This window comes from Dysidea avara, chromosome 6 (genome assembly GCF_963678975.1).
Source record: "Dysidea avara chromosome 6, odDysAvar1.4, whole genome shotgun sequence".
In the NCBI taxonomy this organism is placed as follows: domain Eukaryota; kingdom Metazoa; phylum Porifera; class Demospongiae; order Dictyoceratida; family Dysideidae; genus Dysidea; species Dysidea avara.
Window position 1 is genome coordinate 34694531 of NC_089277.1, and position 18279 is coordinate 34712809.

An 18279-nucleotide genomic window follows, 5' to 3' on the forward strand; every position below is an offset into this window, starting at 1 on the left:
ACCAAAATACCTGCCTTGATTTGACATGACAGCATTGGTTGGATACAATTTGTCCCAAAAATGTCTTCAGATTAACTGGAAACTATTTTGTCAAGTTGCAACATAATTTTAATAAAAATTTGTTCAACAAAATTTTCAACTGACTGCCTGTTGCGTTTAGTCAAGTGTAGCAGAAAAGTGGCTACAGTTATGGCCCTACTTCTTTTGCAGAAACACTTCCAATTCACTTATTAAGAAACCCTTGGCATATTGATAACCATATACTGTATAATTAATATGTGCACTATTGTCTTACTTTTATCCTTATTGTGTCCATAGCTCACAGTATGGCTTTGATCTCCAGTTTACACTGTTAGTTGCACCAAGGTATTGGAATACACATATCTTGGTTCCAAGTGGTTAGTTAGTTCAATGAGCTGTGTCGATGGTGAAGACAAGGTGATAGATAGTGACATAGCTGTTTGCCGTCGATGCCACAGTAATGCGCAGGCTAGCGGGGGGAACACTTCTAATCTACTGTTGCATTTGAGAGTTCATCACCCTGCACAGTACACGCAAGTACTCAAGTTATAAAAGGTGAAATCAAAGGAAAATGACAAGAGTACACATGCATGTTCAAGACCAGGCATCCATCCCAGAATTGTCCAATAAAGCTCAGAAATACGAGAAGATCTCACAACAATGGTGTGAAATTATGGACTCCCTGACATATTGTATTTCAAAAGAAATGTTTCCTATCTACACAACAGTAAAGGACATGTCTGGCTCTGCAAAGGACATGTCTGGTTCTGTATGAGAAAACCAGGGAGCATGTTGCCAGCAATATTAATAAAGCCAAGTATTTTGCAGCAACCACAGATATGTGGTCAAGCTCTTCTATGGAGCTTTATTTAAGTTGCTCCATTTATTTCATTGATGATAACTGGATTCTGCAAACAAAATGTCTACAAACATTATTTGTGCCAAAAGATCACACTGCTGACAACCTTTGTGAGGTTATGACTGAGACACTGACCATTGCAGTGGAAGGTGGAAACAGAATGGCAGGTCTGCATAACAACAGATAATGGCAGCAACATCACATGTGCTGCTACAAGTAGACTTATGTGGATGCACTTATTGGTCACTGCTTACACCTTACAGTGGTTAGTTCAACTAAGGATGATTCAAGAGTCAAGCGTACTGTCAGCCTGTGTAGGAAACTTGTATCCACGTTCTCACATAGCTGGAAGAAAAATATCTTTGCATTTGTGCAAGGAAAGGATATTCAGCTGTTCAGGAAACATAGTTTTGAAGAAGCACACGTTGCTGAAACCTGATAAAGGAATCTCGAGCAGGGAGCCTGTATAAGGCAAGTGTTAGCCACTGATCATAAAAAAATGCCCACCTCATACCAACATGGCAAGACTTGGATGTCCTAGAATCAATGCAAGCAGCTCTTGGGCCATTTGAAGATTTTATCAATATGCTTTCAGGTGAAATGAAGATCACAGTGTCTGCAATAAAACCAGTTCCACATATTTTGAAAATAATACTTTAAAGTTGTGTGATGGTGATACTAATCTAACCAAAAGCAGTAAAGGTAAAGTTTGGGATTACCTGCAAAATAACAATAACTGGATTTTGGAAAAATGATCCAAATCGTGCATTAGAAGTTTCAAGACACATGGTTTTAAAGAATTCAAGCCTGCATAACTTTTCAAGGATAGCAAGCACGCATATGAAATTTACACAAAAGATGCATCAATCTAGTACCTTTCAGTCCACTTCCAGTACTTGTAGCTGCTTGTAGAGTTTCCCACCAAATAAGATAGAAAATCTGAGCAGTTGGATGAGCGAAGTATAGTATCACGAGTGCTCAAAAAGGGGTGGAGGGTGGGGGTGGTGGGGAGTGGAGGGTGGGAGTGGTGGGGTAGGCAAGGGTTATACCTCAAAATGGAGGTAGACTACGATTGGAGTCCAGAGATGAGATTACAGGGCTGTGCTGGCTGCCTAGTGGCTGATATGTAGCACAATCCACAGAAAAATGTCTGGCCAACATTATCAGGCTGTCCACCAGTAAACCACCAGTTCATGCCAAGCCAGGTCCTTCACAAGGCCTAAAACCGCCACTCGAGCTCTACACACCACCCAGAAAAGACGTCTGTTGAAACCAGCCTTGAGTAGTTTGAGTGGTACTGAATGTCAAAACTACTAGTACAATAGTGTAGCTATCCACTGGAGGTGTTAGTTTGATTTTGCCTGATGTGTGATTTGGATCGGTTCTGTAAAATCTGGTCACATAATATGATGATCTGGACATTAATGAGTTGTCAAATTTGGGCACTAACTAGATTTAATCAATGTATATTGAGAGTGCTACTGTGGTAATCGATCGATTGGCCAGAGAAGGTATCAAAATCATAGAAGTCAACCAGCCAGTGGCACTGGTAGTACACCACCAATAGCCACAGAAGTTTCTGAATGCATATCATCAGCATCTAACTCCTCCAACCTCACAAAGAAACCTAAACTGTCTTATTGGTTGAAGGAAGTATCTGAAATGCAAGTACCACTAGGTGAACCTTTGACACCAGAACAGAAAGCAAAGAAGAGTATGAAAGATTTCCATTACCCTATTCAGAGCTAGATCCACTTGAGTGGTGGAAGGTTCACCAAGTAGTCTGCAAAAAAAACACCTTTGCATTTGTGCAAGGAGAGGATAGTCAGCTACTCAGAAAATATAGCTTTGAAGAAGCGCACATTGCTGAAACCTGATAAAGTAAACATGTTGGTCTTTTTAGCTACAAACCTTAAATAGAACTTTTACAACTTACATTGCTATAACTTTGCTATTATAGCTGACTTGCAAGAAATTCAAGCTTTTGAAACTTGCATGATTTTTACCTTTATTTCAAGTATTGTAATTGACTTGTTACTTGTAACTTGAACTTACCTACTTCTTTGATTAGAATGATATATTGGTATACCATGATATTTTTGTAGTATCGATACCAACTACTAATTTTTTAATACTGCTGAACTCTATTATAATTAAAGGAAAAATTTGAAATTTTAAGTTTGATTAGGGATCATAGAAAAAAAAGTAAGGAAACAAGGAAGATCGCCTACACCTGCAGATACACTAGTGAACATTTAATCCCTAATCCAGTCTATACCCCAAGACCAAGACTGAATTAGGGATTAAATGTTCACTAGTGTATCTGCAGGTGAAGAGTTCTTTTTGGCTAGGAAAACCCAATTCTTCATGATCCCTAATATACAGTACTACCGTACTGTATGAAGTACTACTGTAATGTATGATATGTGAGGGTAGCTAGCCATTTAATAGTGGTCATGAATTGACAAAAAGTTCACAAACCATGCAGTATTTAAACTGGAGTAGGGACAATGTAGTACCACTGTAATAAAAAACACTGAAACAAGCTGCATTGGAGTAGTACGTAATGTCCAGATATATACTGTAAAACAATAAGAAGTGAATATTTCTACTGTACATTTTGATTCTCCATAGCATAGTAGGGATATTCATGCTCATTTCTTATTGTTCTACAGTGATGGAATTATTGCAGCAGTACTATACATATACATTGGTTGCTACTCTAGTATAAAATTCTCAATTTTTCTTATACTTGTATAATACAGATCAGTGGCAGGACTGGAAGTAATGGATTCTATTATAACTTTGTATTGTATTTTATGTAGGTAAAAAGTAAATTAAGTGGAGAATTGCTCAGCTCAAAGTTAGGAATGGAGGATGTGGAAATCAAAGCCATAAAACAAGAAGTTGAATCTCCTAAACACTATATTCCTAAAGACATAACAACCAAGAGAGAATGGTTGTTACAGGTAACCTTTTAACAAAATACATTAGTGTAGTGTTTATATCTTATCATATATAGGGACAGCTAATCCAGCAGGAAACATTGGGAAGTGGTCAGTATGGAACTGTTTTTAAGTTCAGTGACCACAAACAATTATATGCTGGCAAAACAATACACAACAGTCTCCTTCCAGGACACCCCAAGATTACTTTCGATGACCTAGCTGAATTATCAGTAGAAATGCAACAGACCACAGACAAATTTCTATTCTATGATCATCCCAACATTGAACTATTTATAAAAGCTATACAATTGAACCCAATGAGTCCACCCATCCTACTCTCCGAGTTATCAACTGAAAACCTAGACACTTTTGTTTTGAGAATGGAGGGTAAATGCACAGATTCCAGCCAACTTGAACTCTGTCATGACATGGCTAAAGGGTTACAATACCTTCATAGAAGAGGTGTCATACACACTAATCTTCATGGTCGTAATGTTCTGATTACATCTGATGAAATGGCTAAAATTAGTGACTATGTTAGCCCACAAGTAGTAACAAGTAGAACAACTCCCCCTGCTAATGTTGCTTACCTTCCACCTGAAGTTATTGAGGACAAATCACTGTACAGTGCTCAGTCAGATATTTACTCTCTGGGAGTTCTTTATCTGGAAGTGGTGACACAGAAAATTCCTGCATCAACTGATAAAACAATATCCTCAATTGTAGCAAAAAGAAGGGAAGAAATTTGTCAAATAAAACATAATACATTGTTTCCTACACTTCTTTGGTGTTTGAATACTACTAAATCAGCCAGACCATTTAGTGATCAAGTGTGTGATTCCGTAGCAGCAGCTAAAGAAACTCCTCAAGATGTGATGTGTGCTTCATTAAAATGGATAGTAAGTTGTATAAAGTAATGCTTTTAAAATAAACAGTCTTGATGAATCGAGTTGCTTATTGTACTATCCTAGTATAATAAATCATATTGGCGCCATCAGTAGGATATAATAATAATAATAATCATGTTTGGTACAACCAGCATCATGAATAGCTAAGCAAAATATTCACTTGATACTATTTTGTGAACCATTAAATAATTATGTCATTAAATATGTCATTACTGTTGGTCACTCACCTTACTGTACTGACCCACAGCTGCATTGCAACTCTGCTTCTGGTCCTAGCTGCTTGTCTGTTGGTCCTTCTTCAGTCTCCCTGCAGCTATTGCTACAGACTCCTCCCAATCAAATGATTGTGGAGGGGTTTGGTAATAGCATAAGGCCTCGACAGTTGTGGGATATTTTATTTTGTGATACCTTTTCTCTTTTTTATTGTAGTGGGAAGGTGTAAGCCATTAAATATCAGAATATTTTTTTAAAACAGATACTTGGGGAGTGAGATGTCTGGGGCAAGGTTAGCATTAGTCTCTCCTCCCTGCTACTATCTTTAGCTATAGAAAGGGAACAATTCAAGGTGACCTTTCACCCAAGGATCTGTAAAAGTGACAGATGTTTGAGTGTTCTTTTTACTGTTCTTGAATTAATTTTTATTTTTTCAATTTCAGTTTTGTACTTTTATTCATTTATTTGTGTACATGATAACTGTTGTAATGTGCATGCATACAATTAATTAAGATGTGTACAATATGGATAGAAGGGGAGAGGTTCTAACAAGTCAATCGTTGAGTGGGAGCAATTTGTGGAGATTACGTCAAAATGTCGAAGATTTCCAATCTGGGTGATATAAGAGTTATCAGAGCTGATGGGATAAATGCTGGCCTGGTTGAAGCTTGTGGGTGAAGCCTCAAAAATTGTGCAAGTTGATTCCTGGACAGAAAATCTGTTGAGGTACTCACTTCACTAGGTATATGTGATACTAATATTTTTTATGTCAAATGTACCATAAGCATCTAAGGAGGTGTATTGCCATGGTGTTTCCCTTCTTTGTTGCTTCCACAGCACTAAGGTTATCACACCAGAATTCTGTTTCGTGTTTCAACAGTGTCTTGTTCCAGATGGCACAGGATAGCACAATGGGAACAAGAGCTCTTTCATCATTATGCTGATAGAAGCCCAGTCAGCTGAACAAGGGAGCTGGAACCACCTGCCATTAAAATGTGGTCCACAACCCTAGTTTGTATCTGATAGTCACACTGGTTAGATGAGGGGGTATTGTGAAAGAAACTAATGCCGTTACATTAATGAACATGTGCCACCATTTGCAAGTCTGAGCAAAAGCTTTTGGTGAGTCTGGTGTAGAAGGAGCGCCATTTTACTGTGGCGGAAGTGGCATACATACATGCTAAGAATGCGTGAGCTGGCTACCTTAATGGCATGTTGAAGAAGTCCAACAAGAGAGAATATTTCATGTTTGGTGGCTTTTTTCTTCCATAGCCAGGAACTCACTGATATGCAGATGCGGTGTAGCTTTTCTGCCAGTAGATGTTTCTTCATTTGCCTTGTGTCTAGGGTAATTCCCAAAAAGGTCAGGGAGTCTGTTGGTCCTTTGACCTTCCCTAAAGCTAGTGGTATGCCATGCATTGAACACACCTGTTTGATGACAAGTATATTGTCTTGGCATTAAGACGATTGTGGAGGGGCCATCAGGAGGAAATCATCTAGGTAGGGGAGAAGAGGTGTTACTCCCTGCTGCTCCAGGATCCATGATAATAGATTGGCTAGGACATTGAAGAATTTGGGTACTGGTCACAGTCCCAAAGGAATGCAAGTGTCTACAAGTATCTGGTTTGGCCAGTAGGTGACAATCAGCAGGAGTAATCTAAAGGGATGTTTGATGTCAATCTTTGCCAATAATGTTCCTTGTCCAAGCTGTAAAATGTGGTTGATAGCAGAGTCAATAGTGATGTAAGACAAGGAACACAAAGGCTTTGGGATACTATCATAAACACTGCAGTTGGTGGGTGGGACAAATCAATGATAGTCTCCATTTATTTGATGATGCATGGTTATTGGGTATGACTCTGAAACAGCTTATGTGTATCAGTGAGGCCCAGATATTGTGGTATGTGCACGCTACTTGATTTGGAGAAAGTTCTTCTGCCAATTACTACCTCAGGGTGTTCTAGAGCTTATGAAAAATTATGTTAATAATTTCTGAAACCATGAATTGGATCTGTTATGAAAAAGGAGGTTAACCTCTTGGTTTTGGGTAGTTTGCTATCAGGGAGATCCAGTTGTGCATTAGTATTGGAGTTGTGATATCAGTGGCTGTGGGTGGCACATAAGTTACATCTTTGGCACTAGCCGCACTACTGATCGATGTGTGATGTCCATCTCAGTATCCAATCCTTGTGTGATGTGCACACTGGAATAGTCATGGTTGCTTCCACTTCAGGAATGTTCACATTTGAGGGAGGATAATAAGCAATTATGTGTGGTGTTGTAGTATAATTGTTATATGTGCAAAATGTCAGCCCTATGGGGTATCATTACCAAAAAGTACTACTGTCCAGCTATCTGTTGGCCCATTATGAATCTATGATTAACCTGATTATTATTAGGTTACTGACTTTGATTAGCAAGGATGTGTAAACAGAAAAGGGAATATCGTACATTATAAACAAGGTTTATATGTAACAGTATAATATTGAAATGTTAGTTAGTGGCTTGTGTTAGCAGAACACCAATAAGGGGGTCACAGCATTTCTTTTCTTGTTGACACAGGACAGCCATTGTGTTTGGTGTCTATATATTACTATAGAATTGAACACACATCTGCAGCAGCAGTGCTTGAACTCTCAGTCAGGGTAAGGACAGTTGGGACTGGAAATGTCATTCCAGTCAAGGCAGATTTTCTCCCTTGGTTGAGGTTGATTGGCAAAGTAATACTAAGGACCTTGCTTTTTGTCATTTGCCTTCGCTTTGCTTACTGCTATATGTTGTTCTCTTTTGGGTGGCCAGTGATGACATTGACTTTTCCTCTTGGTCGTCTTCTCCATGGTAGGCTTCTTAGTAGCATTTTGTTTAAGGTGGTCTTGTCCTTCTTAATGGCATACAGCATACAGCTGCAGGTAACTGAGTAGAGCACAAGGTGATTGTACAAAACATGTTCATTGTGCATGCTTGTGGACTTCTACTTAGAGCACAGCTATTTATTTTTAGTGCATATTGTTCCTCGCCTGTTGATTTGCTCGCTACTTATTGTGTAAATTCCTAATCACTCTATACCCAAAGCCAAAGTACTGTCACTATTTCAGTAGCTACACTACCAGACCATTCTTTTCCAAATCTCAAAAAAATTCACATAGTGCTGGTTTTGAGAGCCACCTCGTGTTGAAGTTTTTGGCCTTTGTAAAGATTTGGCTTGATGAGTATCAATTTTACATTGCTACTAGGTGGCTTCGTAGGGAGCCAGCATAACCTTATATTAAAAATATACTTGCGACTTCTGTAATCCAACCCATCCTTGTAAATCATAGCTAATTCCCAAGCTATGTACAGTGCAAATAAACCCTACATGATTATCCTGATACTACTACACTCCTCAAATCTCCTATCAATTGGCAACTACTATACTACTACAGGAAATTGTGTGAAATATTATTGACGTGTATGTTTTTTCATTTATGTCCTTGTAGTGACTTACTTTTTTTTTTGCTAATTAAACTGCAATTTGAATTTATTGCAATATTTCCAATTTATTTCCAATTGTCACATAATATTATTACATTGTTGATATGTAAATAATTTAGCTATGCTGAAGTAGAATTTACCATTGACACAATGCATTTTACATATTGTAGGGCACAGGAAAAGATATCAGTAAAGAAATCGCTGAGATGAGCTCACAGTTGGAGGAGAGGAAAATAGAAATACATAAATTGAAGGAAGAACATACAACTTTTCTTAAAAAGTTAATTCCCAAAAAAGATGTAAAAAAGCAAAAAGAAATACTTTCTCAGGTTTGTGCTAAGTAGATAATATAAACTAATTTTAAAGAATGGTGAACATCAAGAAGAGGAATGATTTTTAAGCAGATATGCACATGAATCCAATTTGGTATTTAATGCAAACATGGGTGCAATGTGGACAATGGCATTTAAGAAGAAGTTTCAGATTTTACACATCAATCACATTTAACATTTGTGACCAGGTGTACAAACTCCAGCTGTGCAGACACCAAATTTTAACCTTTGCTACTTCAATATTTTTTTATTACTTGTAACTTTAACCATGATTGTATCACCATACTTAAACAATATTGATTGGCTTTATCTTAAGTGAACAACTATTACCCCCAAGTTTTGTACCTTGAGTGTGACTTCACACAGGAACAGTCTGCTAGCATCCGCTGGGTTTTTAGAATCATCTACACTGTACTCTTCTTCTGTAAAGTACTTTTTTCCATTTAATGATAATGTACCAGCATACAGTATGAGGAATGTACTATTGATCAATGATACTAATAATCAAGCAGTGCTTTATAGTTATAATACTTGCAATACCTCTGCCTCTACAAACCCCGTTTAATACAGATTTGCAGGGTTACCACAGAAAAATACAAACATTACACAGCATGGGATATACATCATCTGTGTAAATTTATCAACACATTTCTGTTGTCCATTACTGTCAAGTACTGTCTCATCTATACATCATTCATGTACCCATCTGCCACATATGTAGTTGTGTCCAGCACATCTCCAACTGAAGTTACATACAGTACAGTGTACCGTACAACAACGAAAGGAAAATTTACTAGTTTTGAAACTTTGTGCTAGCTCACAATGGCTGGTTTGTAGTCTTCTTACTACATCCTCTCTTTAGTTGCTGCTTCCTTGCCTTTTCTCTTAAGCAATAATTCATCTGGAGTTACTAGCTACAGCCACAGTACATACCCGGGAAATGCATGCCTCATCTAGATTTACACATTAGGCAGAACCAAATAAATTGTGGTTAGCAACATGGCACTCTTTCATGGACTACAATCCATCCCATGCTTTACTCGCCATGCACTCACACTAAACATTCTATATCTCAGTACTTGCAGATCATGGAGATTCCAGAGCATTTAATAATCTATATACACTTGTATGCTACTTCCTCCTAGTCTTTTTCGAGCTGAATAATGTAATAATGGAGGTGCTGGCTTTGATCTCTTCCTTTATGTTGTTAGTTTTACAGCTTTGTTCTTACCGGGGTGGCTACAGTAGAAAAAGTTTATGTAAGTTAAACATTGCAATTATTATTATGTATGATAAATTGGTGTCTAGCAGCACAAAAAGGTGAATATTGCTAAACAAGATGGTTCAAGGCTCCAAATAACACTCAAGTAACCAAAACAATACACACAATTATTACCAGTAATGATAGGTGCCAATGATACAAGTTGTTAGTCAGAATATATTCATTCAGGTACATAGTTCTAACGTAACATGTATTATGAGACCAGGTATGGTTTATGTCCACATACTTGTTTCTGCACCTTGGTCGAACCCAACCCAATTCCATAGTAGGCTTGCGCCAATTATTCCGGCAAACTTCAAGCATAATAGGCTAGCAAAAGCATCAAGCCAGTATAATAGGACAAATTTCAAAACTTTTAATGCACAATGTGATGCCAAAAGTACAGCATAACATAAACATAGTTCTTTCATATGAAGAAAATGTGCAATGCTATTTTTATTGTTTCTTGGCTGATTACTCACACTTTGCAAAAATAAGATCAAGATTTTCTAATAGAGCAGTCATTTACTCTATTACAGCAGTCTGGAACGGCTGATATACTCTAATAAAGCAGCCAACTCTAAAGCATAAGGAAGCACAATAGGCTGGATTTTTGAGCACTGCTCAAAAGCATAATAGACTATTTTCAAAGCATAACTGGCTCAAGCCTATCCCAAAGCTACATGTACGTATCATCCAGCTCCATACAGTTTACACTTGTTGCTTTTTTACCTACATATTGCTTATGTACTACTGTAAACTAAATGATTGGCTTGTTCTTGTGCATTTTCAATCTACCTTTTGTTTAGTCATGCAAGGAGCAACACTCAAAGAAACTTGAATTTGTGAAATATTGTTTAAAATTATATCTGAAAGAAATTAACTTGCATTTCTAAACGTAGTGTGTTGTTGTATAATGATCGTGATTGACCTACAGCTACTAGTATATGATGTAAATGTGAGTACATATATAGTTATGTCAGTTTTGGATCCACTTGATATGTACGTATGTTGTGCTGCACATATTCTCTTAGTAACTGATACACTAACTGCTTATTTCTATGTTATTAATTGTATAGGAACAGCTAGTTAAAAAAGAGGCATTGGGAAGTGGACAATTTGGAACTGTTTATAAATTTATTGATCACAGAAAATCGTATGCTGGTAAAATAATACACAACAATCTCATCCCTGGATATCCTGACAATTCTATTGAACAAATTAAACAATTCTCTAAAAAGATTGAACATAAATCAATCAAATTTGCATGTTATAATCATCCAAATATTGAGACATTTGAAGCAGCTTTACAACTGAGTCCTGATAATCCTCCAATACTATTGTCTGAATTGCTGACTGAAAACTTGGACAATTTTACTATGCGTTTGAAGGGAAAATGTGCTGTACATAAGCAACTTGAGTTGTGTCATGACATGGCTAAAGGTTTACAATATCTTCACAGTATTAGTGTGGTACATTCTAATCTTCATGGTCGTAATATCTTGATAAGTGATGATGGCAGAGTGAAAATTGCAGACTACACCTGTCCACATATACTACCATGCAGTGCTAAAATAACTTTTGTCAATGTTCCTTACTTGTCACCTGAAGCCACAGAAGATAAATCTTATTGTACTGAATCATCAGACATATATTCTTTGGGAGTTTTATTTCTCCAAGTAGCAATGCAGAAAATTCCTTCTCCTACTGATAAAACAGAATACTCAAAAATGATGAAAAGAAGGGAAGAGTTATCTGAAGTCAAATATCACCTACTGTGGTCAACAATTTTACAATGCTTGAGTACTATCAGAATGGCCAGACCTTCAATTGATACAATATGTAAGGCAGTAGTAGTTGCTAAAGAAGCTCCCCAGAGTGTGATGTGTAGTTCACTGGAAAAGACAGTAAGTGATAATTATTACTAATAGACTGTAAATTTATGAGATGCAGGTGCTTTAATTTTTAGTGGAGCATAGTCCAACAATTATCTGAGTACCTCCATTACAGGTACCTGAATGTAGTTACATAACAAATTTTAATTGATGCTAACAGGGAAGCCTTGAAGTGACTAAAGCCATAAAGCTTCACAATTGCAAATAAAATTGTTTTATTGAGCCAATACTAGTACTATATCAGCACTACACAACTATTATTGACAGTATAATGCACCAGTTATCACCACTCTAGTGAAATACCGTATTTCCTTGGTGAATGCCACAACTTCATTAGTAGTCGCACTTGAGTGGTGCCAGCAATTTTTTTCAAAAATTAATAAAAACTTAAAGATCATTTTTAAGCATCAAGTGGTGGCCAATTTCAAATAGCCATTGATCACACTGAGCCAAGTAAATATGTACACGATACTTCACAAAATATATTGACTGGAAAACAATAGAGAGCAGTGTTGTAGTGTAATGAATGCACTGTAGAAGTGCTTTTGTGTGAGTGTAGAGCAATGAGCAAAAGGTCACTTTGAGTAACGACATGATAGCTAGCTATATACATGGTGCAGAGTTATGATAGTATCCAAACAAAATCTTGTCAAATTGTATAGTATAATACAATTTGTCTAGGCAGCAAAGCACAAGGAGGGAGCCTAAGTGCTAAGCTAGAATGTTCGTTGATTGTCAAAACCACATTCAATGTACATGACTAGAGATCAAACTATAAAACAAAATTAATACAAGGAAAAAAATTGGAATTTTAAGGCTGTAGAAATCAAAGAAATAAAGTTTGGGAGATATACTAGTGGACATTATTTAATTTCTGCTTCAGTCTGTAGATACCCATAACTGAATTAGGAATTAAAGGTCCATGTATATCTGCAGGTGTAGGCAAGGGCGTTTCTAGAAAATTTGCTGACTAGTTTCCATCAGGGGCAGGGTCCATTCTGAGACATTTTAATTACAGCTATTTTAGCTAAATATGAATGAAAGCACCCTAATAAATCATTTCACAGTTAAATCTGTAGAAGTGACTGTGAAGTGCGAAATGTGAAGCACGAGCTCTCTGAGGTCTGTGGGCATGCCTCCCCCAGGGAAAATTTGAAAAATTAATGTTCTGAGATTGAATGTCGTTGCAACTTTTGCTGAAATTTTTTAATAGTTTAACACTGGAAGTATGAATGTTAATCTATAGTAGCTATATAGCTACTGAACTAGAAAACAGACCTAGTATATTAATATAAGGTCTAGGCTAATCCCCAAGAAAAATTTGAAACATAACATTCTGAGATTGAATTTGGTAGCAATTTTAACTGAAATTTGCTGAGCTCAACACAGAAGTAGCTAGTTTAGAGTATAAGGTCTAGGCTATAATAATGCTCCCCAAGAATATTTGAAAATAAGCTTCAGTTCTGAGATAAAATTTGGTGGCAGTTTTGACTTAAGTTTATGAAACTAAAAGCATGAATGCTACTGAGCTGGTAGTTTAAGGTGGCAGTATACTGGAATCCATGGAAATTCCAAAAATACGCATACTCTCCTAAATTTAGCTTGAGCCAGTGACATAGCCAGACTTTTTTTGTCATGCCAGGGCACTGGGCGGATAAGACATTCAACCAAGCAACACACATACACTTGCCCATCTTCATATGGACATCAATACAGCATTTTAATAATGTGTATACATATACTCTACCTACACTACTGTATACAAGATGACACTTTATCCTTAATCTAAGTGAAAGCTAGCTAGCTATTGGCCTTCTTCTACATAAATCTCTACTGTCTCTATATATTATGTGTCTTAATACCAGACTAGGAAGAATCCTGAGTTAAAGCACGAGGTACTTTTAGTGTTGTATCACGTGATGAAGAAATAAAAAGAAAACAATTGCTGATTGAAAAAGCATTCCATACCATTTGAGCTATCACCAAGTAGTATCTACGCAGCTAGGCAGGTGCTATAATGCGTCAAATATCTTGCCTCTATTCTCTGATCCGAGTTGTGACTACACAGATAGTTACACAAAACAATTCAAATGTTAACTGTCCATCCCACTATATTAGAAGAGTTAATACCAATCCTTCTCCTTCACACTTTGTCACAATGCAGCAATGCTGTGCGTTTTTTTTGTAATCACATGACTATTCATTGCCTCCTATTATTTAAGTTACTCATATGAAAAATTTCTTGATAAACCCATCTTTGTCCACTGACTAGTCGGAAAGAAAACATTGGAAAAAATAACACAGTTAGTATTGTGTAAGTTGTGCTATCTATTTTTGTACAATAATGGAGTAGCTAACTTTAATCCAACCCATGTCCTTAATTGCTCTGGGTGGCTGACAGTGGAACAAAGTAGTCTGAAGCCAGACAATACCCTGGCTTGCCTGAGTTTGCTATGCCACTGGTTCTAGTACACATACCTTACAAGTTAGTCATTTCTTCTACTAAACTTCCTTCATATCCATATGCACAAGTGACTACAAGGTAAACATTATGCCTTGGTTGATGTGCTAATCCATGGTGAACATTTTAAACCAAATTCCAATGTTGTAGACTAATCCAAACAGAAGTTATGGCTGCAAATGTAAGTGCCTGTGGTTTATTTTCAGTATAGTTGCTGTACAAATCGAGTATCTTGCTCTTCCTGCTGTCTAGCGATATAATTTCAAAACTACTCACCACAGGAGGCTGAAACTTTGATGATCCATTCCTTGGCACTGCAGAAAATGCTAGGAATTTTTTAAAAATTAATTGTGCAAATAAGTCAGGTTTTTGCTGAGACGGTCACATATATGATTTTTGTTACACTCAATCTGTATTTACATGTACATCCACCATCATTGAATACTATTAAGAGTAAAGTGAGAAGTGCTGCATTAATTTTAAGTAGTACCACTAAGTCATTTGGTCAATTAAGACTGTAGAATTAAATCTACAAACATGTATAGCATAAGCAATCATTTATCTGATTGACTCAATCACCAGAAATACATGTTTTCAATATGGGACAGGTGTTATACTAATCAAAACGGTTTAATTCTGTGGTACAAAGGAGTGGCATAGTTGATAAAGAGTGTGCTATGCTTGTTCATGGTTATAATTCTGCTAATAAAGGAATGGACAAAGGTTAACAGTTTGTGTAACTTCCATACTATAGATTTGGGGCAGTTATAGAAGCGAGTTCAGCCTGCACCATTAATGGCACTTGCTCTTTGTCAATTTGAGAGCTCATGACAGTTTACTGTTAATTTTTCTACTTCAATGTTTGTAACCAAATGGTAAAGGAAATGAATCAAGCCATGATCAAAGCTAGCGCTCACCGAAACTTTTACAAAAAAACACAGATGGTATGGTTTGAGTCGAAATTCGAAGTTGAACCGGCGTAAGCTAAGATGACATGGCAGTTGTATTGGGTCCAGAATAGTGTACTACCATCTAGCCAACTGTTGAGCAGTATAGGAAACCTAGTACTCATCTCTACAACCGGTATGCCACCATGCTTCCCTTACAAAGCATCTAGAACCACCAAGAGATCAAGAACAAAGAGAGTAACTTACAATTGATTGGGAGCAGGTTGTTCCACTATTAATTACTGTAGAGCCTTTAAATGACCATTGTGTGTTTGATTATCAAGCAATGTATGTGTGTATTTTATGACGAAAATTGTTCCTCATACATTACATGATCTGATGTGCTGGACTTGTGTGTGCATTCAGTTAGACACTCATAATTTCGTAGGGTTTTATGAATTTTTTTTATGGTGTTGGTATAGTAACAATCTATTTGGTGCTTAGATAGTGTTCTGGTAATTGAACATGCAAGTGTCTGTGCATTCTGGTAATTAAGATATGTGACTATCTCAACAAAAACCAGACTTGTTCACACAAGCATGCATACTGACAAAAATGAATTTAAACATGATTTGTAAAATCACACATCTACAAGAAAAATACACAAGTATTTATCAGGTCAGTACTCAAACAAGGAAGACTTAAACTATACACCATCTTATTCGCCTGCCCATGGAGAGTTAGAAAATCTTTGTTTTGTTTCTGTAGCTCCAACGGTTTGTATGTCATGTGCATTTGTTTATGATGCATTAATGTAAACAAAATCATGATCATTTCTTCTACCAAACTGCTTTCATATCCATATGTGCAAGTGACTAACACTATACCTTGGCTGATGTGCTAATCCATGGCAAACATTTTAGCCAAATTGCAGTGTTGTAGACTAATCCAAATGGAAGTTATGGCTGCGAATGTAAGCACCTATAGTTTATTTTCAGTATAGTCGCTGTGCAAATCGATTATCTTGCTCTTCCTACTGTCTAGTGCTATAATTACAAAACTACTCACCACAGAAGGCTGGAACTTTGGTGATCCGTTTTTGGACTTGCTTAGATAATAAAAAATGAAATTGTGGAAATAAGTCGGGTTTTTCTGAGACGGTTACATATAGTTCCAGTAACTGGTTACTTCAACTCTGCACCTTGTAAGGCTGTCACTTGTCAGCAGAGGCAGCAATTGACATCAAACTTGGGGCACAGGATGAAAATATACAGGAGAATACCTCTGCCAAAAATTGTGCTTGAAGAATGTTTGAAGTGAAGGTACATTCTGTGGAAATAAGGGTGTAGGTAATTGATTGCTTACACTAAAGTTTAAAAAGCAAATGACTCCACAGATGATTGCAGTGCCACAATCATACAATCATGAAAGGTGCAGGGAGCTCTGTAGTGACAACTTGCAAAGGAATACAAAACCATATGCACTAGAATAAATTAGATATCAATCCAGTTGTAGCTAAGCAAATGTGCATGAATTTAAAATTTTTACTTTGAATGCAGCAAACTGTTTTGCTTAACTTATTCTGATCCACAGTTAGCTACCCACCAGCAGTATAACCAAAACATTAAGTGTTGAGAAATACTACACAGTGGGATTTTTCATCAGGTACAGTAGATTGGAAGCTATTCACCAAAATTTCTCTTTCAAAATTTGCAAAACGATTCTGTTTGAGTACTATAAAAGCATAAAGAAGTGATTCTTTTGATGTTGTATAAAACATTTCTGGAGAAGAAAATTTTTGTGGATTCCCACCATCCAAACTTTTGAGTGCGGTAATTTTTGCTTCACGTGACAATGAAAATTGGTTATTAAAAAACTTCTTGCCATTATTATTCCATCATGTTGTTGCCTCCTGACAAAATTGCAGCCTTTGTAGGGCTCTTCACTGAATTGGGAAAGCATTATTAATGACTTTTTCACCCCTGTCCATTTTCTAAGAAATACGTCAGTATCAGTAACTTCCAGCCATAAAATTTGTAGGAGGTGTTAAATTAATGATGTATTAGAAACCCTGGCTCCAACCTTAGTTTCTATTGTATCATTCTAACACTTTCTACTCCGGTATTTGTTACAAACACTACCAATATTTTTTTTACCAAACTCAAACTAGGTTGCAGGAACCAGTTTTTTTTATTTTATATATATATAATTTTTTTTTTATTCCTCCGGCCCTAATGGCACTCCCTTCCTCCCACACATCTCTATAGAATGCAGGAACTAGTGGGAGTAAGTAACATCTTGAGTGGGATAGGGCGATTTTTTTGGATGCACTTTTGACTTGGAAATTTTTTCATGTTTTTTGAACTTACTATTTTACTTTGATTAACGGAAAACAAGATTGTTTGTGGAGAAGGAAAGGATCACACTGAAGCAATTCACTACACTCAATTTGCCCATCCCTCTGTATTAAGTGTGGTGCTAATCTTTAAAGATGTTGTGAACAACGGACGAGATTTTAGATGGATGGACATTTCTTACCCGGTGTCGCCCTGTCTTCTCAAAACACTTGCGTGACTCAATGGCTCAGTGAAACTTGGAATGAAGGCATGGAAGGATAGAAGGACACTTGTAAGAACGTGTCACAAATCGCTAATAAAAACGGGGGAACTGAATGTGTAGTAGACTCTATGTGACTATTGAGAGCTGTACTGTTAGACTCTGGGTACCTAGCTTTCAGAACAGTGACCAACACTGAAGGTCTGCATGCATGCCACTAATTTTGCAATAGGTAGCTTACTTAGTGCACTGAAGATTTTTTACTTGTCTATAGTAATGGTTTTTTGCTATAACATCTGTGTAGAGCTCCACCACAGTGAATTGGATGCATCTGTTATCCAGTGGTCTAACACCATACTGCCTGTTCTGTTAATCATCAGCGATGTACCCAGGTAGAGAACAGTGGTGGGTACAAAAAACAAGGTTAGGTCCAGAGAATTTAGGATAAAATGTGTAAATGTGTAGGG

General features: G+C 36.9%; 1 protein-coding gene across 1 annotated transcript in view; it reads left to right on the forward strand.

Moving 5' to 3' along the window:
- The first annotated feature begins 592 nt into the window (after positions 1-592).
- The window catches only part of LOC136259428 (tyrosine-protein kinase JAK2-like), a 61696-nt gene continuing 44009 nt past the window's right edge, over positions 593-18279 (forward strand). The window contains exons 1-7 of the mRNA XM_066052916.1: positions 593-790; positions 1024-1096; positions 1144-1205; positions 3706-3849; positions 3903-4727; positions 8591-8749; positions 11093-11920. Coding sequence (XP_065908988.1) covers positions 593-790; positions 1024-1096; positions 1144-1205; positions 3706-3849; positions 3903-4727; positions 8591-8749; positions 11093-11920 — 2289 coding nt within the window. The remainder of the gene's footprint in view (positions 791-1023; positions 1097-1143; positions 1206-3705; positions 3850-3902; positions 4728-8590; positions 8750-11092; positions 11921-18279) is intronic.